This window comes from Poecilia reticulata, chromosome 5, assembly GCF_904066995.2.
Source record: "Poecilia reticulata chromosome 5, P_reticulata-male-v2, whole genome shotgun sequence".
NCBI lineage: Eukaryota > Metazoa > Chordata > Actinopteri > Cyprinodontiformes > Poeciliidae > Poecilia > Poecilia reticulata.
The window spans coordinates 30,546,561-30,572,426 of NC_088834.1; the positions used below are offsets into that span (position 1 = coordinate 30,546,561).

The 25,866-nt window shown below is 40.2% G+C and overlaps 1 protein-coding gene across 3 annotated transcripts in view; it reads left to right on the forward strand.

Annotated features, from left to right (window-relative positions):
- cntn4 (contactin 4) overlaps positions 1-25,866 on the forward strand; it is a 250,708-nt gene that overhangs the window by 191,021 nt on the left and 33,821 nt on the right. For all 3 annotated transcript variants that reach the window (XM_081607459.1, XM_081607460.1, XM_008410160.3), the window contains one exon: positions 23,743-23,870. In XM_081607459.1, coding sequence (XP_081463585.1) covers positions 23,743-23,870 — 128 coding nt within the window. The remainder of the gene's footprint in view (positions 1-23,742; positions 23,871-25,866) is intronic.

A 25,866-nucleotide genomic window follows, 5' to 3' on the forward strand; every position in this document is an offset into this window, starting at 1 on the left:
TGTTGGTTTGGGTGTCAGTTTGAAGATCTGTAATCGGCTTGTTGCCCTTAAATAAATGATCTGAGTCTCAGACTACCTGGTAGTCTCAGGCTGCTCCTAAATTAAAGAGAGAATCACAGCTTCACAATCACAACTCAACACAGTCCACACTGGCTCATATTGAAATGATTTCTATCCCAGAGGCTGCAGCCAGCCAGGAATTAGAAAAGCCGTTTAAGTAGCTTGAAAACACGTGTCAGCTCCTGATTGTGCTGAATGTGCTGATTGTGTCTCTCCTTGTCTCTCTTGCCTATTATCTGCTTCTCTGCTCATCCGCGTCATATGCACACTTGCGCCACGCTCTTGTGCACATCACAAGGAAAAATGCTCAGCATCTGCTGTGGTAATCATTGGCCCAATCTGCCTTTTAAACGCACTCTCAGTAAAATCTGTCCTGGCTTTGGGTTCACTACGGCGTTAAGTCATATGATGCTGTCTAAAATTGTGACTTACTTCTGCTTTTTGCATTTTAACTAATGGATGTGATTTACCAAGTTTCTTGTTTTTGTGTCATGGCTTAATGTTCGAAATGATGTGAGATGTTTGTGTTGCACAGGAGTTGAACCCTCATGAAATTCATCAGGTCAAAATGAACTGGCTCTGCTTGGTTCAACTGAGTTATTGAACTGCTTTGAAAGGGGCAGTATTATGCAAAATTAACCTTTTTTAGCTTTGCATCATGTTATAATGCTATAAAGTTATATATGTTATACCATTTTATAGGACAATCAAGGAGCTATGTTAACTTCAATTATAAAAATGCTATATATATATATATATATATATATATATATATATATATATATATATATATATATATAATACCACAAGCAAATGGCAACCTCGATGAGGTCACAAGGAAAGGAGCCACAACCAAATACCTCCAACGAATAAGGCAAGTCCTGAGAAGCCAGCTCAATGGCAAGAACAAGATCCGTGCAATAAACAGCTATGCCTTACCAGTAATCAGATACCCTGCCGGAATAATTAGCTGGTCAATGGAAGAGATGAAGGCCACGGATGTTAAGACTAGGAAGCTACTAACCATGCATGGAGGGTTCCACCCCAAATCCAGCACCCTGAGACTGTACACAAGCCGTAAGGAAGGAGGCAGAGGACTAGTGAGTGTGAGAGCCACTGTCCACGATGAAACATCCAAGATCCATAAATACATCAAGGACAAAGCCTCAACAGACGATGTGCTCAGCGAATGTCTCAGGCAATGGGGAACAGAAGACAAGGTGCTGGAAGTACCATCATGGGAGGACAAGCCCCTGCATGGGATGTACCACCGACAAATAACTGAAGTGGCTGATGTCAGGAAAACCTACCAATGGCTGGAGAAAGCTGGACTCAAGGACAGCACAGAGGCTCTCATCCTGGCCGCCCAGGAACAGGCCCTAAACACCAGAGCAATAGAGGCTCAGATCTACCACACCAGAGAAGACCCAAGGTGTAGGTTGTGCAAGGAGGCCCCTGAGACAGTCCAGCACATAATAGCAGGGTGCAAGATGCTGGCAGGGAAAGCGTACATGGAACGACATAACCAAGTGGCGGGCATAGTGTACAGGAACATCTGTGCAGAATATGTACTGGAAGCCCCGAGATCAAAGTGGGGAACACCCCCAAAAGTGGTGGAGAATGACCGAGCTAAGATCCTGTGGGACTTCCAGATCCAGACAGACAAGATGGTAATGGCGAACCAACCGGACATTGTGGTGGTAGATAAAGAACAGAGGAAAGCCGTTGTGGTGGATGTAGCAATACCAAGTGACTACAACATCAGGAAAAAGGAGCAGGAGAAATTGGAGAAATACCAGGGCCTCATGGAGGAACTGGAAAAGACCTGGAAGGTGAAGACCACAGTGGTGCCTGTGGTCATCGGGGCCCTCGGGGCCCTCGGGGCAGTCACCCCCAAACTGGAGCAGTGGCTCAAACAGATCCCAGGAACAACATCAGACATCTCAGTCCAGAAATGTGCAGTTCTAGGCACAGCCAAGATACTGCGCAGAACCCTCAAGCTCCCAGGCCTCTGGTAGAGGACCCGAGCTCAGAGGATGAAACAGACCACCCGCGGAGGGTGAGAAGGGAATTTTTATATATATATATCTCAAATATGACAAAATTAAAATGTACTTCCTAATTTAATATTTCTGTCTCTTTAAGAAACTCCTGCTCTCTCTGAAAACTCCGCCTTCAGGAAGTCATCACAACATGACTCCTCTATAATGTTTTTACCAGCGTTGCTCTGAGAAGTAGCTCCTATAATGAGCTCAGTAGATGTACAGTTCCAGCAGGTGTTGCTAATTGCTGCTGGCTAGTCTGAAGGAGCTGATTGGGGGAGTTGCAGGGAAAGCTGCTCTGTGAGGCAGGAACTTGGAAATTACAGGTCTGAGGAGGAGCTGTGCCTTGAAGGTGGAGGTAGGTCCACTGAGGTGTTTTACACAGCTGAATGGTTGCCATGGAAATTAAAGAATCAAGGCAACACTCCAGATATGTCTTTGATGAGGGTATCTTATAACTCATGATGTAAATCTAAAAAAGTCAATTTTACCTAATACTGCTCCTTTAAATCCCACTCACATTGGTCTTAAAAAGTCTTCAGTTTGAGTTGGTGGAACCAGCAGAAGCCTTGAATACTGTTCACAGCGCTACGGACAGCTGTGATACCATACGCCTGTATAAAACTCCTCAGTGACCTTGTTGAGCAGTATTTTAGAAGCAAACCTGCCTCCTCATCTAGGAGATAAAAGGAGGCACAAAGTCAAGTTTCGACACATTTTGTTCTCTCGAATACGTTGATGTAACACAGAGTGTTTGACTTCAGCCTCGGTTAGGTTTTGGTTTGTTAGTTGTTTTTTCTTACCCGGAGTGGTAAATCATACACCACCAATCTGTTGTGCTGCTAATTCCCAGTTAAGTTTGGAAGACTTGCTGCCCACCCACAGCCTCTCCCCCATGCTTCACACCACTATTGTCAGCACAGCCCACTGTCCAGATGATTATGCTGCAAATGATGGAGCCAAATAAACATTTTTTTCTTACTCATAAACTTTGAATGACGTTTCTGCATGCCTTTGTGGTGTACTGTGTACGACCCTGATGAAATAATTACGTTTGTGTGCATGAGCAGTTGCGTGCGTGCATGTCTGAGCCAGTCTGCACGGTTACACAACTGTGCAGAAAGGTGCAAAATCATTAGAGGTAGCTGTGAACCCCTTTTGTTGAAGATTAATTGCCTTAATTGCGTTAGCACTCCAGAGTGGCTCCAGCAGAAAGGGAACCTGTGTCACCAGCTGGATAATCCATCTTCATAGCAGCAGCCTCGTTTTTCTTTTTTTTTTCTTTTTTTTTTTTGGTAGGACACCGGCAGAAGGAGGGTATGTCTTATCTACCCCAGACAACCCTGCAGGGACGAGGTTTAGATGACATCAGCTGGAACAAAGCAGCTGAGAGCGCAGAGTGGAGCAGGTCTTGCTGATCAGGGTGGGAGCGGGCCCTGCCAGCCACACACACCAGCCTGCAACAGCATTTGAATATGTCACTACTGAGGAGAAATGGAGTGTGTCAAGTTGCTCATGGCAGGCGAGTTCAATCAGCTGTTGTTTCACAAGCTGCAGCGTTGAGTCTGCATTGCTGCCTCCCGCATTAAACACAAGGACAAATACTCCATGTTTCTGTCCTAAGACAAACATCTGCGTTGGACCTTTGAGTCTGTTCATGTACACTGCAAAAGCACAAAATCTTATTTATAACCAATCCTGTCACAAAAAGCAATTAATCAGCTAATCGTATAATAAATTAATCTGATGTTTTGATGGGCAATTTATTTACGGTTTCTGATGTTTGTGGGGTTATTTATTTTCATTTTATTTATTGTTTTTGGTTGATGTATTTTATTTTGCATATTTAAAATGTCTTCCTGTTCCATTGGTGCAAAACTAAAGTTTATTACTCTTTCAGAAGGCAAACTTGCATTATCATTATATCTTGTAAATGGTCTCAAAACAACAATATTATCATTTGTTGTTACTGTTACCATGACAAACCTACTTATGACGAGGTATTTTTCCATATATGAAATAATCTGCCAGTGGAACTGATACTTTTTCTGTCTTAATCATTATTAAGGAATTATTAAAACAGTCTCCTATTTCTTGCTGAAAAGCTTCTTGAAAGTTAGTTTTGTCTTGATATGGGTGCATCTTAGCAGCTATACACACAAACATGGTGATATTTTGCAATAGATTCTGAAATTAAATCAAATAGTTCTGGGGAAGTTAGTGCCAAAAATGACAATTTACCTTTTTTATATTCAGGCTTTTTTAAATTGTTTATCTTGGTTTCACAAGTTTTTGAATTAATAAGGTTAGATGTGAGTTTTATCATTGCTTGTATCTGCTTTGAACTGTTGATCCATTTTTGGTGCACATTTCACAGAATGAGCAGCAGCAGATTAATCAGTGAGCATGACAAATGTTGGTATCAGGATGTTCTCTGGCTCATATTGTTGCCTGGAGCAGTTTAGAAATCCTCAGCTACATTTGTTTGGTACTTCAGCTCATGTCTTTGAATGTTTAAAGCTAATAGGAAACCACGCAAGGAGCAACTCATTTGCTACATGTAATCTCAAAATAAGTGTTTCAGCTTTCCTAACCTTATTTTATGTTCATAAAACCCCACATTAATAATTGTTTTTAACAAAATCACTTGTAGCATTATTGTTGGTATCCTTAATAATCACTTTGAAGTGAATTTTACTGGCTTTTTGGAATTGAATCTTGACATTTTTAATTTTCTTCGAAGGGTAAATTTGTGTGGGTGTAAGTTCAGACCCAGGAAACAGACAAGTTCCCTAGAAAAGATTCCTACGTTCAAAATACACATTTAGGGTGTTTTCACACCGGATACACTGGGGGCCAAAGATCCAGTGTTTGTCACATATTCAGCTGGTGTGGTTTGCTTTCACAAAATCCTGGAGGTGAGGAAGTAAAGAGTGTGTATTAGGGGTGACTGTGGCTCTGCGGGTAGAGTAGTTGTCTTGTGATCTGTAGGTTCAATTCCAGCTTCCTGCCACATGTTGAATTGCCTGCCAATCTGTGTATTGGTTTATAAATGTGTGTGCAAAAGTGAATGGGAAAGTGCTATAGTCCATTTATGCCAAAGGTATTTCTTTGAAATATAATACAAATCTGGTGTCTTCTGATCGTAACCTGAAAACTGAAAATCTTTCAGGAGACAATATGATTGTCAATCTTCTGCTGTGGCTGCCTTGGTCCCCCAGACTGAAGACTTACTGAACCTGGGGGGCGAGCTGAAGAGGACAGCCAGCACTCTGTCTTTACATGAGTAAATGTTTAGAAGCCCATCTGCTCATAAAGCTGCACTCCAGAAAGAATCAGTGTCAAGAGAACACCAACGCTGCTGAAGAGGCGTAAGGGTTGAACTTTGCACTAATTTACTTATCGCACTAATTTCCTTTATCACACTTTTCTTTCCCTTATGCCGCTGCGCCGTTTGAAGAGATTTTAATAAGAATCCTGTCACATGTCTCAGGGCTTAATTTTATGAAGACTTTGAAATAATATACGCTGTAAGGAAACAGGTGTAATAATAAATGGTATAATTTAATGATCTGCGTGAACGGATGGTCCACCGGCGCTATTTCAGTCTCCTCATTTCTCAGGATGCACGCTATTACGTTCATCAAAAAAACACAGTGTTTATCATGTTTAAAAGTCACTTCGCATTTATTTCCCATCAAATCTCTAATTTCCCCCATTTGGCTCTAATGGAACATCTGCTTGTAAAGAGGGGCTCCAACTCTCCTCGGAGGTTGGCGGTGAGTGAGAGGCGCCAAGGCTGAATACTGAAAGCTTCTGTACCCACAAGGCCTTCTTTCATCACGTCGTCTCCAGTCGAGGTGTGCTACCTGACAAGTTGACTGTGTCTTTTCATTTCTGCCGGGCCGCCACACACACCTCTGAGATTTTTTCTTTCTCTCGAAAGAGACACGAGGAGCTCGGTCTGCAACCGACCCCCACCTCGATGCTGAGAATGGAAGCAAAGTGAGGATTAGTGCTTTGCTGATGCTGCCAGTTGCAGACAACACGCAGCACTGTTCAGAGGTGCACACACACACACACACACACACACACACGCATCCACACGCACAAATACACATCGGTGCTGCAGATTAAATGTTTTATTTATCCAAACATGTGTCAGAGTTAGAGCTGCTCAGGAGGTGGAAATAATCTTATTGGTTGCGTCAGACCTCAACGGGCTGAAATCTGCTTTTCTTTAGGAGGGAAACTCAGGTAAACGGTTTCATTGGTCGGTACTAGATGTACTACCAGACTGCCTTTATAACCAACATCCTCTTTTTATTCATTTGTTCCCATTCATGTTCTAAGATGAAGGGGTTTAGGGACTTGTGAAGTTTTCAAAGTATTTCAAATTAACTCTTTACTGTCCCACTAATGTCTGGACTAGTGTTGATTTTCATTGCGTTCGACATGCTAGTTTGAAGTTTCCATGGGTTTATTTATTGGTGGGTTTTGATGAATATGAGCACATTGCTGTTGTGGATTTTAGGCATTGAAAACTATTTTTTCTGTTGACAGTCCTCATTAAGGTCTATTGGTTTTAGTTAAAAGTTTAAACAAACAGCGTAGCTTCCTCTCCATTCATTTCCTTCAGAACTTGTAGCGTCCCGTTTGTAGGTTTGTGGTTGGCCTTTCACTGTCGTTAGTCACTCAAGTCCATAAGACTTCACATCAACCATTCTAATGTCATCATAGAGTAAAACTAAATGCCACAGTCCAGTTTTCAATTTGTCTTGCTGTTTTCTTGTAACTTGTGACTTAGCTGGAAAAGAACACACTCTTAAGCTCTGCATGTTGCTAGGAAACGTTGCAGTAGATGTTCATCTACTGAACAGAATATTGTCAAAGACAACTAATGCGCTAAAAGTAAGACTGTTGGTGTCTTCATTGTGTTTTTAGTGACATTTGTTTTTCAGTGGGGTGTACGTTATACTAATGGGTTTCCAGCTGAGCAGGTAATGAAATGTAGACCATGGTGAAGTGAAATGGATGGATTTGATTTTCAAGTACTGCCTATAATACAAAATGACCATGGTGTCCACCAGGAACGATTGACAAGCAGACAGACTAATAACTGATTCAGTTTGATCCTTTATGGCTCAGATAATCCATGTCACATTCTTTTTTTGAAAGAATATGACATGGCTCTTTAGGTAATATGAGAGGGGGACGACATGTGGCAAAGGTCATTGGGTCAGGAGAGAGTCTTTACCACACAATCTGTTAGACATAAATCTTCTCTACTTTTGAAAACAAACCAAAAAATGGAAATTCTTAGTTTATTGAAAACATCTTGTCTTGTTCTTATGAATACATTATTGCATCTCATGTTGTCAACATATCATCACTGTATGAAGTTTGTATTCACATTTACAAGCAGAATGAGTGATAATGTTAGCTTTGTGAAAATGTAAATGAAACATTTAAGTAGCTTTTGATCTCTGATCTCTCTTGGGCTTTTATAAAGATAATCTGAGCTAACTTTTGTGTTTCAGTCACCACTACCAGCCGTTGTATTTAGAGAAACAAACCAATTTCAAGATGAATCTTATTTTTAGCTAATATTGCTGTACCTCCTGCACCCAGTGCGCCATTCAGGGGCAGAATAGAGTTGTAAGTCTTCACATCATGTAACACCACATTTTCATCCATCAAACTGACTGAGCAGTTGCTGAATTAGCTCCTATTTTCCTCCTCTCTCTTTTCCAACTGGCCTTACTTTGTTTTTGTTCTTGTTTGTTTTTTTAAAGAAAAACAAAGAAAGAATTTTTTTAATAAACTCAAATAAATCTTTAAATTGCAATAAAGTGAATTCTGAAATGTTTTCCGAGATTAGGTCAGAAAACTTTCTTTTATTCCTCCTGCATCTCGTGTATGGCTTGCTGGGATTATTTTTATCTGGGAGATGGTGTCTGATATCATTTTTCAAAGTGCGAATCCACTGGTGCAGCATGTGTAATCCATCTTGGTTCCTCTGACAATTTCCTGTGAAACATGTGTGTTCTCTTTATTCCTGAAGGGAAGCCTCAGCACACGAGTACAGATGAATATCTCTGGAAGGGGAATAAAGCGCAGCCGCAATTTGTGATTAGAGGAATCTTCTGGAAGTGCATGCACAAATCCCCCTCTGCCCAGGGCCGATAAATTTCTTCCCCTCGCAAGTGCAATTACCACCACAATCACCTCATCCTCCATGGAAAGGAATTAGACTGTTTGGCTTGTTTCATAAGATGGCCTCAAATCAAGGAAATAATATTTTTCAAGTAGCTTTATGTACAATGTAGCGGTGGGTGATATGGACTTAACCTTGATATTTTGTGGAACTATTGTGGTAACAATAAAAGTGGTGATAACAATTATGTATTATTTTAGGTAACTGTATAAATATGACTGCATGGCAGAGCATTCACAACCCCAAAAACATTATACTGCTACTGGAAAAATGTGTAATACATCTTTAGGAAACCAGTTAGGTAAATAAGTGTGACTTGAATCACTAAACCACACACAGGAAATGTGTTTATCATATCATATTTTCAAATGAACAGTGGAGAAAATAGTGAAAGTAACAATCCCAACAATACAGTTTTTTTTCTTTTTTAACATCATAAATTGGAATTTATCACAACAATAAATCTAAATTCTTATGAAAAGAAATTTTGAATGAAACAAATGATACACTAAATACCCACCGTCTTAGTGTAAGGTATCAATATTGAGGTTTTAAAATGTTCTGGGTTTAAAACTGTAGAATTGTTTTCCTCTGGGTTCTGCCTGGAATGCCTCATCAGCCTAAGTCATCTCAACTGGTTCCTCTCAATGCGGAGGAGCAGTGGCTCTACTCTGAAGCCTGTCGCTAAGAGGGAGTCCAGACTCCTTTCAGTCACTGCAAGAGTTTGTAAACATAAATGAGGATAGGAGAGCCTCAACTTTTGACTCAGCTCCCTTCACCATGACGAATCAGTACAGCGCTCGCCACTCACATTACTGCGTCGCAGCACCATGTGACTATGTTGATCTCATGCACCATTTTTCCCTCATTTGCTAACAATACCCCTAGATACTTCAATTTTTGTGCTTTGTCCAGGACTTTGGAAGGTGGACAGTTGCTGAAGACAGGAACGTTGGCAGCCTGATCCTCAGCTACAGAACCTGGCCCTTTGCTTACAACACAGGCAAATTACAACTGTTGCTATCAATGGGTTTGTCCAAATCCAAGGGCTGCATCCTTCGAAGGCCACATCTGATGCCTTCAGCAGTCCAGCAAAGGTCGTCCACATTTGAAGACACCTTCAAATGTGGACGAATGCCTCCTTCTTTTCTCAGATTCCACATCTCACTTCCTGTGGGTAATTAGCATTAGCATTAGCATTATCCTGCCTACCTGGTCAACCAGGTAGGCAGGATAGTCAGATAAGCCTCTGTTTGCTTTCCACAACTTTACTGTCAGACTTCAGAGGCAAATCCAGAATGTTTTATAATATCCAGGCATTCAAAGCCTAAAAGGATTAAACAGAGCAACTTTGTTATACTTGTTTATTCTTCTAATACTCTTCCTTGCCCTCAAGACCTAACTGATTAACAGACATGTCATAGTATGGCATGAATAAATACAGTTTTCTATTGAATACTAAAATCTTCCCCTGACTTGATACCTTGTATCAAGTTGCTTATATGGAAGATGTCTAACTTGGAGTCTCTTACTTACAGAACATGTGCGTTGCTCTCTTGCTGATTCCTGTTGTATCGAGCACAAACGAAAACATGAAAGATAGGGAGAAAACTTCATTTAGCAGCCTAGGCTATTGGAAAAGTGCATTTTCTCTGTTTACATTATGGTAATCCACAACAGAGCAGCTGCTATGCTGTGAATTTTATAGAATAGGAGATTAATAACCGTGTCACAGCCCTGCCCTATAGCCATGTTTCTGAAAAGCAGCGATACTTCCAAAGACTTCTCAGTGTTAGCTAGCTGGTGCCCTGTAGACAAGACTTTACACACAATGAACCACAGGAGAAAAAAATCGTCTGCTGCACCGCCTGCAACTTACTCCCCTATTAATAAGAAGAAACAGTATGTATCCCTGCTTGCAGCTGTGGTGCTTTTGTGGAGATTTGGCGTGCAAGTGCTTATTTTCTGTCAGTCATTCTTAATCATTTGCTCAGCTTTAAGCACGAGCTCACTGCGACAGTGGGCACAAAATAACTTGTGATTTTGTTTTTGGGCTGTGACTGACACTTCCAAAAGATGGCTGTCAGGCTGGCATTTTCTACCAGATTGGTGATAATTATCTGTAAGGTACAGTCCTTTCAGTTCAAGGATTGATGGACTGAACTGCAATTAGACTTGAAAGAAGTGAACAGATTCCACATTGCTTTTCTGACTTTCTTCTGTAATCTACTCTATTAGTTCTATACACTTGAGAAAAGCAAAGATAAGATTTTTCCAAGAGTTTCAGACATTAAGGTACATAAACAAAAACACGAAAGATAGGCAGTCACTTCTGTCATTGGGTAATTTAGGTAAAACTTAGACTGCGTTGATGGTTTATTCCAACACTGGAGAAAACTGGAACAGAACAGAGATGCATTGATCAGAGTTTCATGGCAAATATACCTGATTTTTTATCAGGCCACACTTCAACAAATTCAAAGTAATTTTAGCCAGTTTATGTTTCTCCTAAACAACCATAGTTAATAAAAAAATAATTCACATAAGAATCTCAATTCTCATTTACTACGAATCAGAATCAAAATAAAATTTACCAAAATCAATTTTATAAAGCAAATCGGTTTTTTGTAGGCCATTTTGTAACTATGCGGGACATTTTGACATCATAAGAGAAGAGATTTGGACTCATTCGATATTTACTGAATGCTCGGGGAGACTGAGCTTCACATGAGCGTTTCCATGTTTGCAAAGTTCACTCGATAAAGATTGAGTACTTCAAGAGGTGCTCAGGTATGCTGTTCCATCCCATACGTGTTTTACTGTTTTATTTTTGCATTATATGTGGAACCCTAAATCTCTGTTTTCTAATTTATACACGCAAACACAAATACAGAGTTTTCTCAAATCTCCATTTTGGTCTGAGTTTTTGTCTGTAGTGATATTGAAGTGATATAAAAGCCCAAAGTGCATAAAAATGTATTTGTTTTCCCAGATATCCAGCTACATGTGGACTTGACATGCAAACCATGCAAATGTGGTGGGATGGTGTTCCACCCTCCCCCACTCTGTGCACCGGGCACCGTTGATTGGTGGGCGGGGCGAATGCCTTTATAGTTGGGCGGGCCGCTGCAGGGTGCGTGCGTCTTTGTTTCTCCCAATGTTGCTACATCGGCGGCTACATGTCGGCTTGTGGGTTTGGTCGACTCGTCTGCGATCGTAAGTGGCAGTTTTGCTATCCGTGGCTGGAATCATGGTTGGTTTCTGGGTGCTACACCTATGGTGCGTTTCTGCAGTGTTGCTCTGATGGCGTTACCGGCTGCAGCTGGGGGTTGCTGTGGCGTGCGGCTTCCTTCTGGTCCTCACCTGCTGACCCGCTTCCTCCCGGGTTAGGCTGTGTTTCCACCCCTGGGTAAGCTATCTGCTATTTAGCTTTTGATTTCTGTTATCTTTATCCACCGTTAATGGGTTTTCTGTTTCGGGCACCTGATTGTGTTTGGAGCTGCAGCGCTTTGGACGCTCTGCTGTCTTGCCGTTTGTTTGGGCCGCTCTCAGCTAAACCTGTTGCGGATTGGCCGGCTGTGTGGGCGGGGCGTTACTCCTCTGACCCCATCGAAGGGCATTTGGAAGCGGATGACAACGATTTGTTCCATTGTTTGAAGTGTTTTCTTTTAGTTTTAATTTACTAATTTCTTTTGCATTACATGTTTTATTTTGTATGGAATAATTGAACTTGTCCATCCTGTACCTTATGTGTTCCTTTTTGTTCCAGGGACCAAGTAGTAGGCCTGAAGCCTCATTTTTAACAAGAGAATTGTTTTAAGAAAAATTGTTTAATAAAATATTGTGCACTGTTTAATTTGTGTTCGGGTGCATCTTGTAACTTTTAAAAAGATCTCCACCTGCTGGTCACACAAATGTTGCCCAGCACTTACAAGTGTTTGATTGCTGCAATGCAAGTAAACATTTTCCCTTTGATTATTGAGGAGCTTATGAATCATTTTAACATGGCATTACATGACAAATGAAATTTAAAATCGATTTCCTCTCACATTATATTTTTTGAAAAATGTCTCATTTCCTTTAGAAAATAAACTTTTGTCCCTTTTCCATACACTAATCATGTGCCTCCTCTTACAAGCTACTTGACAAGTTGAGAGATGTTACTATAGTGACAATCTGTAAAATTGTCAAATGTGTCACGGTACTCGATAGTGTTGAGCCAGCCATAAGAAATCCCAGAAATAAAACTGCTCAAACTTGATTTGCGTAGTCTCTACCCGACAGTCAACTTTGATGATGATCTCCTCAGAATAGGTGGTGGATTCGTTTAGCTGTCCTGCTGCATCAAGCAGACACTCTTTGCTTGCATCTGGCTCTGCAGGTTTCGGTGTCCTGACTCCACACCTCGCAGCTGGACTTGATTTATGCTGCTGACAAGCCATTTCTCTGCAGCGCCACACGCTGTGGGGAGCCTCTGAAGAACCGCCTTTCGATTTATCTCTCGCTGCCTCGCCCCTCCCTGTTTCAGCACTTCAGGGTCTTTAAAGTAGCCGAGAGCGCCGCTCGACACTCGAAGTGAGTCCCTCCCCATTGTCCCGGCTCAGAGGATACGGTGACCTCTCATCTTCTGCTCACTCACCACATTACAGCCTCACGCCTGTGGCGTGATTGGCAACACAGGATGTTTTTTTTTTTTTTTTTTTTTCCCCCTTTTTGATATGATTAGAAAAATCATCCCCAGGTAAGTCGACTGTGTTGACTTACCTGGGGACTTGCCTTGTGTTGCAGCTTCCAGTGTGAGTTGGAAGCGGCAACACAATCTCACCTTATCTGGGAGTTTACCACGATGGAGAAAAAAAAATATACACACCATCAAACACATTTCTCACCTTTTCGAATTGGATAAGTGGAGGTTTGGCAGTGAAACCCCGCCGGAGTAGCGAGTCAAGCAAACTATGTTTCCACCAAGGCAATAATCCGTGTGTACAAAACGGCCTCAGCTAGGACTAATTATTTGGTGAAATCACCGGAGCCAGTAACGATCTCTCTTCCTGTGGTCTCATGGCTGAGTAATTTCACTGATAGAATCTTAGCCCCCATTTCAACGAGATGATTTTTATTTACCTCGTTAATTAGGTCGAAAAGCTTGCGGGACTGCAGTCACTCTGGCAGCACAGCATCTCAGAATTGCTAAGTATTCAACAATAGTCCTGAATGAAGCCCTCAAATCAGAAGCTCTGTTTACTCATCCTGTTTACAGACTGAATTTTGATGAGTGCTTTGGAAAGTTTAGGTTTGTCAATGAAAAGTATTTTCCTTCATCCAGATTTCTTCCATGTTTACTTTTATCATCGAACAAATCTCAACCCTTGTGTCCAGAAATGGGGTCCAACCGACCCCACACACATAAAACTTGTATCATTTTCCACAGTCCTCTGTTTGCCTCAGTCCTCGCACGCACAAGGGTTAAGAGAAGAGATATCCCAACAAATCTGACAATAGAACTGCACTTTAAATTGTGAATAGTTGTGTTATTGGTGGATGTTCTCTTCAACGGTAGGACAACAGAGCAGCCTCAGACTGTCACAGTACCTCAGCCAAGTTCGACTTTAGGCATGATATTCATTTTATTGAAAGCTAATGTAAACACTCATCTTCTGAAAAGTTCAAATTTTGTCTCAATTGTCAGAATATTTTCCCAAAAGTTTTTAGGTCAAATAGATCTTTCCCACTTATCACCTGCTTTAATGAGGCTCAACTGGGTTATGGGTGGTTGTAAGGGTTTTCCAATAGTAACAGATGTGTGGTGCCAGCCTCTTTTTAGCACCTACTTCAATGGAGTTTGAAGCAATTTGAGCCTATATTCCATCAGCTATGGAGTGGAGTCACTGGTTGTGTCACAAGAGTAACATTAATACAACCTCTTATAAAAACTCACCACAACAACTGCTGGTATTTGGAGTTTTTCAGGCCAGTGGTAGCCTGGCCACGCATTTCCTGTCAATTCTCATCTTCCTTCAAAGATTTCTCCCATTGACCTTCATTTTGGTTGAACTACAACAACTCACCTAACAGGAGAAGTTGAGATTGATGAGGTCAATTTTCTGCGCTGTTTCACAATTGTAATTTGCAATGCCGGTGAACGAAGATTCAGTCTGTTGGCCACCCTTCCAAATATTAAGCAATTAAAGTCGGAGCAAGAGGAATGCATAAGATATTTTATTGCTAGCAAATATGTCGTAGCCCTGTTCTCCGTGGGGTTGTTTACAGCGCACACATTTTCTGGTAAGCTTCATAAATCATTTAAATGCATCACAGGCAACTATTAGCGATTGGTTAAAATAAGATTCAATAGTTTAAAATGCCTCCCATCAAGGAATTGTTGAGGGTCCAGAGCCTCTGGACAAAGCAAAGTGTAGGACAAGGTGCTGGATTTATAGGACAGTATCAGACTTAGCAGCATAGTTAACATGTCCTCTATTGTAGCGTTGTTTGTGCCACAAATAGACGACATGCTACTTTCAGACTCTGGCCTCCCCAACTACAACATCACCCAACTATTGGTGTTACTCAACTGAAATGGAAAACCACCTGAACTCTGCAGTTGAGTTGAGCGGAGTTGAACCATGCCACTAGCTGCTACTAAAATCAAGGGAATAGTTAGCAAATGTGAGCTGGTCCATTGTTTTATTGAATGCTTTTGTCCTCTGAAGTCTCCCATGGATGCCATCTTTTCCCAGTCTCTCTCTTACTGTTCTACTTACCTTGACTGAGATAAGTGATGTTCTTTAGACGTTCTTCTTGGTTCTTTTGTAACCTAAAGGAATCACGGAGCTGTTCTTGGAGTAATTTTGGTTGGTCGGCCACTCCTGGGAAAATGTGCCACTTTTTATCACAAATGTGACAAAAATAGGGTAAGGGGTATTTTTACAGCACTGCCTGTAGCGAGCAAATGTTCTTTCACAGTGGAAACTCCCTTGTTGAAAGCGGCAGCAATCAATGTGAAATTTCCTTGCCTTTTTTTGGGGATCCATTATTTGAATTGTGACAGTTTTTCTCTCACATAATAGAAATTATAAAAACAGCTCAAAGACAAGCATATGTCTGAATTATACATCAAAACAAGGCTTTCAAGTGTCTTTTTTGATTGCAGGGAAGTGCACAAAAAACTGCTGTCTGCGTTTAACGGGGCTCAGAAAAAAAAATAAGAGAATGCAAGGAAACCACAAACACAGGCCCTTCCTTTGGACCTGGCTCTTTCCCCTGCGATTTCCACTTCACAGAGGCCTGTGATAGCTGCTGTGTGACTGATGTTATTTGTGTCTTTCATCTTGTCACAGAGCAGGGAGGATCAACACCGCGCAGCCCGCCGTCCTTTTGAGGGCTTGATCTCGCCCAAAACGCACAGCTGTTCCTCGGGATTACGCGAGCGCGCTCAGACAGCTCCACCGCGCGCATCGCACATAATTGCCTCTTTTAGGAGAATTACAACTGAGTCCATTAAAGCCACGTGAGGCGGCAATGAAAGGAGCGGCACTTGTGTTCATCTCACCGGTGAATTATTGATACCTGCCCCCTTCTGCTGGCTTCTCCTGGGATGGAGGCAGCACACGTCCCCTCACATAATGGCCACTTTGTAGACAGAAGGAGAGATGAAGAAAAAGATAAATAAATAAATAAATGCTTTAATACTGCCCCCTTCCCTCACTCACACGCACGCACACACGCACCCCTACACACACACACACACATTTTTTTCACTACTGCTGGGCCTTAGTTGACTTCTGCCGTGTTTGACCCCGTCTGCTCACCCATTAGCTTTGCATTGAAATGACGAAGACTTGTGCCGACAGCCAGTCTGCTCCTTTTTTCTGGAACGTCAGTAAAAGCGAAGCGCCGTACAAGCTCTCATATAAAAAGCAGCAGGGGAAAAAAACGCTGGAGAATGCAATGAATGGCCCTGGACAGCCTCAGCTCCGCTGGAGGGCCGCTGAGGATTTAAGTCTTTGTGTTTACATGCAGTGCCACTTGTTCACTCTCTGACGAACCTCGTCTTACAAGATGCGGGCGTCACATGATTCCTGAGGATAAGGAGGTTTGGGAATGGAGCGAGTCCAAAGGCAGGTACAATGCAATTAGGTGTAATAATTACATTTTGTTTGGATAACTTTAGCTCCTATTAAAAATTTCAGTGACTATTCCTTGAGTTGCTGTTAAATTTAATTAAAAGAAAAAAAAATATATATATATAAACGAGTTCCATCTTATTTTAAAGAACTTACAGGTCCATATCTTTTCCCAACAGAATGGAAAAGTAGCGTTTTTATTCAATAGCTTTATGGCAGTTGCTAACTTTTAAAGATAAAATTGACCTATGCGTTACATAACAGCTAGCCAAAATGAGAGCAGTGACAGCAAAACTTTTAGCTGAAATGTGAGCTTGTAATGTAAAAATAAAATGTCTGAGAGTAGTAGTTTGTTGACTTAAGGGTACCTTAGTCAAGAAATTAAAAGCTTTCTCTCTCTGGTGAGCTCAGTCTTCATGTAATTAATGGCTGTGGGGAACAAATGTACGTGTAACAGTCATTTTATGTTTTACTTGAGTTCATCTTTCAAAGAGGTAAATGTACTTGTCAAAACCTTATACCAGCTTTCTCACATGGTGTGGTTTTGCCTTAAAAAATCACTTCATGAAAAATGCTACACGTAAGTAAAGCTAAAATGCTGATTAAATCAAACCAGAACTGCTGTTAAATGCACTATTCATTTGGCTCTCAAACTGAGAACAAATAGCTGCCCAGCTAATTATCGTGGGTAAACAAGATGTTTCCTTAAAATAAATTACGAATAGTCACATGAATGGTCTGGCTGCTGACTCTATTGAAGTCATTCATCATTGTGGTGGCATGAAGTGTTTTGTTTCCTTCCACTGTTGGCGTTGTTGGACTTTTTTGGTGAGTGAGGAGAAAAACGTTCTTTACTCTTTACTTCTACAAAGTCATTCATGTTTCCTTCACAAAAGATTTTTGGGGAATACAGGAGTGCTGACTCTTTCCCTTTTTTGTTCTAATAAATGGTCACATATACATTCAAAATATTTGGATCTTGAATCTTCAGCAACAGATTTTGATTTGGTTACATCATTCATATATTGTATATTGTTTTTCTTTTATGGTGAGGTGAACCTCTAAGGGTCGTTTGTGCATCAGAAAAGTACTTAAAGGAACAGCATTATGTAAAATCAACTTTCTGAGCTTTACATCATGTTATAATCAAAAATATACCAGGAGTGTTGCCTTGATTCATTTATGCACATTTGAGAAATCCTTGAATCTTCTGTGGCAACCAGTAGATGAGATGACCTCTTGAAGGCGGAGTTTCAAAAATAGGTGCATTATCTTCAATAGACAGTGGCCCAATTTTAAGGTGTCAAATTACAAAGTCAATTTTATAATTATATTTAATTTTTACAACAACTGAAGGTAACTAGTTACTTGATTGTGCTATAGAATGATTCTGTGTGGCTGGAAAATACATAATACCACCTCTTTAATAATGATTTAAAAACAATTTACGGTAATCTTTTTAACACTTTTAGGACTTTGTTTTCTTGTAAAACACAATACAGTGATATTCCACCTACATATATGTATTCAATGACTAATATTTATTACTCTCTAAAATTCCATTTTATAGTGTAGTTCTGCTCTAGACACAATATGGTGGTTAATGTATTCCACTCGTTTTCATAGGATTTACTCTGCTGAACACTGTGGTCAGTTGCAGGATTGCAGTTCCGTTTGATGGGTCGTGTCTCAGATTTATCAGCCTGTAGATTGAATGTCATTAACTGTGCAGCGTCCCATACCATAATATGGCCTCTTGTAACTGATGGTCATTGCTGGCTGCTCTGCATTCAGCACTTCTCCCTCTCGGTCACACATAAACCAAGAGGCGCTTCATTCAGCAGCACCATGTGGTTTCAGAGGTAGATTCACTTCCACTAACTGTCTCTGCACTTTCTTATCACATCTGCCACTTGAGAAAAGAGTCACTGAGCAAGGATGTGATGTTGGTGGTGGTGTTGCTGGGGTGTGTGTGCGTGTGTGTGTGTGTGTATGGAGGTTGGGAGGCTTATCACTAATGTCACACTGTATCAACCGCATTTCACAAGTACATCCAGTCAGAGTCAGATTGAAAGAAGAAAAATAGCTGCAGACTGTTTTTTTTCTCCCTCCACCAATACTAACCCAGTTTAACCATCCTGCAGATATTCCATCACCTCCACCCCATCAATACCAGTACTAACACAGCTGCCCATACCACCGCCACTTCCACATGTAATGGATGGATGGTCTATAGGTTTTGTAACACAGAGCTACTTTAGGAGAAAGTGAGCGGCTGGTTGGCTGCAGGGACCCGCTGTGAGGACACCATGATAGATTGAGGCTACGGTGTTGTACAGTCGCTGTTCCATGATGAATGTGTGAATTGGGACTGGCTGCATAATCTCTGTAAGCACAGGGAACATTTCAGAAAAATACCTCTGCTAATTCCAGAACTCTATCATATTTTGTATGGGTCATGTGGGCATATGAAAATATATATTTTTCAAACATGTCTTAGTGGAATTTGTGCCATGCTCTGTTCATGTTTAGATGACAAATTTAACTGTGGTATGTGAGATGCACAAAGCTGAGGATGTTGTTTTATAACCTATTCCCGCTTCATCCATGGCAACATTTTGGTGGTGTCAATGTATTCGGTCTAGTCCACAAGAAGCCGGACATCTGGGAAACCAAGTAGATTTTTCTGCGATTTGGGTTTTCATCCACATGTAAACTCTGTTTAATATCACTAAAAACGATTCATAATAAAAACTACGGACAGAGAGATTAGGAAATTCTCCTTTTTTGTGTTTGCGTGTGGACATTGGAGGCCCGAGATGTTGAGGTAAACGCTTAACAGCCTGCAACAAATCATGTGGCGCTGACGTGTGACCATTGTTACCTTTTGGCCATGAATGGAGGAAAGATGGCCGCTATCAGAGAGGTGCTGATTGTTCCGTTGGCTCAGACGCTTTTTGCTCGTTTGCTTTTACAAGCCCAGCTGTTCTGATATGTTGAGAAGCAAAGGAAAAAGAGCGCTTGGAGGTCAGCTATTTTCCACCAACTCTCCCTCCCAGTCGAGGCACATCGTTGTCCAATGTTCACATACTGGCTTTTAACACCAGTCCCAGTCAACAGGCTTGTGTTTTATTAACTTTATATTCTATAGTTCAACCTATATATCTGTCCACACAAATGAATCTCCTGATGCCATGTTTAATTCCAAAAATGAAGTCATGGTTGTTTTGAAGCATTGTTATTGTCTGACCTTGGTTTTAGCTTTGCCCTACACTGCCTCCTATGGACTTGGCATGTTCAAAGTGTAGTTCAGTGCGTTTGTATGGATCAGCACTTTTTTTCAACCGCTATATTGTTTTAAAAAGACTCAGCTATGTGGACTAGGCCTTAGCGTTCAGCGCTGCTGTCTGGGGTTCGAGTCCCAACCTTGGGACATTTGTTGCATGTTTTCCCTCTCTGCCCATTCCCTGTTTGACTGCTGCAAACAAAGGCCACTAATTCCAGAAAACCCTTTATTTAAATGTCAACAATTTCCCCCTGACTCGTCTGCTGTGTTCCTTGCTCTTCAGGTGCATCATGGTAAAGCAGGGTAAATGCAAAAGTTTGCCACACTTTTCAGATTTCTCTTGGTAAAAAAAACTTGAAAACCATGTATCCTCTTTCCAGTTTACTCTTACAGTGTCCTCTGTATGTTGTTGGCCTGTCACACAGAATCCCAGTGAAATGCATTTCATGTTGTACTTGTGAATGGTCAAAATGTGAAAAAGTTCATGATCTACACTTTTGCAATTAACTGTATGTGTTTGTGTCTGCGTGCGTGTGTGTGTGTGTGTGTGTGTATGTGTACTTTTAGACACTAAAGCAAGGCATGTTTATTCACTTAGTGCAACATTTTCTAAAACTATATATTTTGGTTACTGTATCCTTCAAGTTTAATAATCTTGCCTTTTGTGGCTATATTAGGGTTTAAAACGAATTCTCTTTCCCATTTCACCTTTTCTACAACAACCCTTGGTGTGCCAGTTACTGGACAAGACAATATGTTCAGTTTATTACAGTTTTAATAATTTAGCACCAATTCACAGTAAATGTCATCTGAAGACGATCAGGTCATGGGATGTTCCATATCACCACTTCAGTTCATCCAACTCATTACATTGTATAAGATAAAAATAAGAAAACAGTAACAAAATATTCAGATCAGATTCTGATTCAGAAACATTAACAGTATAATTCAGCTCAATTATAAAACAATAATCACATTTAGTAGAGCATAAATGAAAGATCAGTGAAATAATAGTAAAGGAAGTATCAAAGTTTTATTTTGTGTATTGAGTGTATCAACATTTTAATCCACTAACAACAGAGAAAGTTTATAAAATACCTTTTTTTATTAGAAGTGCACTGCTGGTCAGAAGTCTACAAACATTCATCATAGCCTTGAATGCCACATTGACTTTGGACATTTATTGAAGAATTTGTTTTCTTTTTCAGGGTGAAAGGTGATGCAACAGTTTTTATTTTTTTAACCCTCAGCAAATCTCTTCCATAGTTTGGTTGGATATCTAACCGTGTTTGTGGGCAGAATTCCTAGAGTTCATTTATACTGATTTGCTTTCTGTCACAGAAATTGAACCCACAGTTTGTCAGAAGAGCTGAAATCAGCTGTTTTTCAGAAAGTTTAGTTTAACTTACTTTATCTGTACAAAATCAGTTGTGATGTTTGGTTGGGGTCATTGTCCTGCTGGACACCCACCTGTATCCAAGTTTCAACCATCCCAGAAGGAAGTTAAAGAATTTGAAGTTGGGCCTGTTACATCAGTCACTCTATGTTTAATGTTGCCACAGCTCTGTTTGGTTAGATCCTTCTCAGTCCATGAAGTTTGCTAACTTGCGATGGGCTCTACTAACAAAAATGTTAGTTCCACTAATTCTAAACATAAGGTCTGTTAATATAGCACACCAACATTATATTTAGTGGAAGCTATTGCTAAAGCGCTAACTTCAATTCAAATCAGTCCTCTAAAGACTACAACCCTCAATTACCAATTTAACTTTGATATTATAATTTACATCTTCTATAATACCTTAAATATTACATTTATGTTTTTATCTTGTTCCCCAATATCTGTGTTTTACTTTATTTGAAAAATTCGCTCTGCTATTAGCCTAATAGCATATTGGCATATAAGCAGTTGTGTGCCCACCATTGAGTTTTTGATATGAAAATGTGTTTAATCTGTCTTGTTTAGGGAAGAGTTCAATAGACATTTTCCCTCTCTTGGTTGATTTCATAACAAAAAGATTTAGTTGGAGTTGGAGTTTGCTTGTGATGAATGATTTAACTTTGCAGTTTGAAGCCATGCGGAAAAATACTAAAGTGCCTCAGAACTCTGAAATCCTGAGTGCCATCCGACAGCGGATGGCTCCGTTTTCTTTGACTCCCTCAACTATGTTCATAAGTAAATGCAGCAATTTTCCAGCCTCACATCATTCCCCTCCACACAAGCCCCCCCCCTGCACAATCAGGCTGAGGACGTTTTATGTTTACAGCTTGCAGAATCAGCAGAGCATTTCAGATAATTAAAATTCAACGTGCTTTGATGAGGTGGTCCACCCTTGATTTCCCACAGTACCTTGCTTTCAAGGGCACATTTTCCACTCCTGCATGTTATTTTGAAAATGTCAACTTTTGTTGAGGCCTTTTGACCTTCTTTGAAGCATTTGTGGTCATTGCATAAAGGGCAGGAAGCCACTTTTGTCCCAGATATCTCGGAGCTACGTGCTGAATTAATCAGCCCTGAAAATGCGAGGCTGTATTTTATATTCTGCATCTGAGAAAAAGTAGAAATGAATTAAAAACCTGAAACATATGGTATCTTGCGTATTGTGTTTTTGCCGCAAGCTGCTTCAAATTTCTGAACGTTATGACAATTGTTGGTCCTGATCCAATCTCGGGTATCGGAACAGTTCCTAATCAAAGTTCGGTAACACTTTATTTGAAGGGGGGTGAATAAGACTGACATGCCACTGTCATAAACATGACATAACATGTCATGAACATGAATAAGCCTTCATGAATATTTTTGACTGTTGTCATAAAGCTTCATTTGGTAAATTATGACACTTTTAATAGAAAGTTGACATTATTCAAAATGTCTTTAAGACAACTTGACATTAACCAAGAAATCATTACTGATATAAATTTGTTATAAAAGTATTACTGATTGTTCTTTAAAAATTAGGTAACTTTATGTTAGTAAAGGTAAAGTTTAAACAGTAATGATTTCTTGGTTAATGTCAAGTTGTCATAACAAAGACATTTTGAATAATGTCAACTTTCTATTAAAAGTGTCATAATTTACCAAATGAAGCTTTATGACAACAGTCATGAATATTCATGAAGGCTTATTCATGTTCATGACATGTTATGTCATGAAAAAAGTTCATATCTTGTTGTTTTATACTGTATGTGAAAACGCCACAGGTGGTGAACCCTGTGCTGTCATGGTATTTCCCTATATTTGAATATGCAGTTTGTTTTTCTATAGTAATGCACAAATGAATGTGGCATTTTCCAAACCGGTTACCATGGAAATGTTTTTATCCATATTAGTTTTGTGTTTGCGTGTTCACGGGAAAACAGAGATTTAGGGTCACACACATTACAGTCTTTGACAAATAACGCTCCAACATATCCACGTACTTACATGACATGATTCATCTTGTGTTTTATTAACTTTATATTCTAACACACTATTTAAAGTAGTTCAAGTTATACATCTGAACCTCCTAGCACCATGTTTAACTCCTAACAGGAAGTCATGGTTGTTTTGAAGCAATTTGATTGGCTGACAGGTTTTAGCTTTGTGCTAACACTGCCCTTGTGGGTTTAGCATGTTAAAAAACAACTTTAAAGTTTCATCCACATGAACTTTTGTGCAAGTTCATGTGGATGAAAACTTTTCTGAAACTGATCTGATCTAAAACAAAGTGGTGGAGATATTGGCTGCAGCTACATGTGTATATGTAGCTGTATATGTGTTTATGAAAAACACTGGTCAGTATTTTTGATGTTCCTGCTGCTCTTCTCTGGTTTTTCTCTGTTTTAGCTTTAAAAAATATAACTGACCAGTTTTTCTGTCCTGAAAACCATCATGATGTTTCACTGCGGCAATAGTTTGTCAATGATTTGCAGTGTTTTAGTGTATGGAAAAAGTAATTTTAATCTCAAGCAGAAATCTTACCAAGATAAATAACATTAATGTAGTACTAATATTCTCTTTTTTAACCACAGGGTCTCCATCCTGGACAATGGCAGCCTTCGGATATGGAACGTCACCAAACTGGACGCCGGCCTCTACACCTGCGTTGCAAGAAACCAGTTTGGAGTGGCGAGCAGCACAGGAAGTGTTACAGTAAAAGGTATTTCCGTGTCCCTCCATTTGATCACCGTCTCTCTTTTTCAGCCCGTTCAGCAGAGACCCTGACCCTGCCAAGGAGAAGACACGTGTTTGAAATGAATGTTTTCTTAGCTTTTGGCAGCGAGTGGACCCGCACCATGTTCCGTTTCAGCTGTTTGAAAAACTAAACCAAAGTGTTTGAAAGCATAAATAAAAAATGACCAGAGCAGAACGAAGCATCCAGTCGCTGCCCTCTGATAAAGCACGCAGGGAGAAGGACTTTTTTTTTTCTTTCTTTCTCTCCTGCACCTCCGTGTCGTCGTTACCGGGTGAGACACAGACGCATCGGCTGCTGTTTGTGTTTGTGGAGATGCTGAAGCGGTTCAGCTCCCTGCCTCGGCGCCTCTGGCTCTGTCAGAGGATATGCGGTGTGACGAAGTCCTTGTGCCGTTTGATCATCTGGGCGGTGGATTGCATTTCTGCTCCAGTGTTATGACTTATTACACTTCATTAAAAATGAATGTGAGCCGGGTATAGAGTGCAGCGCGTTGGGCGGTTTTATTCGGTGCACGTGGCTGTTTTTCATGTCCTATTTCCACAGGGGGAAGGTGTTCTCGCCTCCTCGGCTTCCTGGGGGACTTGCTGACTTATTCGCTGAACTGTACCCTCACTGTGACCCTATTTGCACGGTTCACTTGTGTTATTGTTATTTCTTCTGTGTTGACCTTCCTTGTTGGCAGGCTTGTGTAGATTTATGGAATTATTGATCTTCAGTATATTGGCCTCGAGGAGGAAAGACCAGGCTTTCACATTCAGAAAGGTTTTTGTATAGATTTTCACGAGGAAACTGCTTGGCGATAATGGCGTTCAATAATTTACAATGTCATGAAAACGTTTAAGAATTTTATTAATTTGATTTATAAGTGAAGTTTTTATATGTTGAATTTATTCTCCAAGATCACAGAAGGATTTATTTAAAGCATTTATTTGTAATCATTTTTGAAAACTTAGGTTGAAAAAAACTCAAGACTTGAATTACATAAGACCAACAGAGAGGATTTTAAATACAGAAACCTTCTGTTAAAATAACCATTTAATATTTATACTATTAATTTTAATCTTTTTACTCGTTTTTATTCTCTCTTCTGCCCAGATTCCTCGATGACATCATTGTATCAGCTGAGCCACAAAGACAAACGCTTACAATTATAACAACATTTATTAGATGAACAAACTAATGAAGCTGACATAACTCATAATAAAATCACAAACCAGAATCCAATCCAATATTTACCTTACGTGTAGTAAGGTAAATATTACACGTAATATTTACGACACACAAAGACAAACTTGCGGGGAAGCATTTTACCGACGCACCGTTCCTCGGAGGCAGCATCACGGGTAACCCCGGAGCGATCTGAAGTTAAAGTTCCGGGTCCTATACTTTTAAAGGAAGGGCGTGTTTTCCTTCTCTGCTGTATTCAAATTAGGGGAATGTCCTTAGCTAAGTTCATTTAAATCTAGTTGACCATGTTCCAGTAAAAGCTTGTTTTTTAAGATCAAAGTAGCGTCATTTTCTTTTGAGTGGGGTGATGTTTTTTATGACCCTGTCCCGAGAGGAAGCTCTACTCTGGCGACAAGATCAGATTGTTTTTACAACTCCAGCTGTTAAAAACCCTATCAGCTCAGCCAAGGGTTAAACACACAAAGACTCTTATGTGGAGAGTTTTCAACCCCCTCGTGGTGCCTGATCAGGTCACAGAAAAACTAGCTGTGTTTTAAATTATAGAGAACTACAAGCTAAATTATTTTAATTCAACTTAGTGTATTGTGTTTCAATAGAAATATCCTATATAAGAGATTACGCTGATTGAACCATGAATATAATTTAGAGCCGAATTTTCTTATTTAAAACACTATTAATTTTGTCTAATACTTTGAACATATAAACATATAAAGAAGAGGTCTATGGTATTTATTGAGAAAGTGAATCTTAGATTTTCATTCGCTCAAAGCTG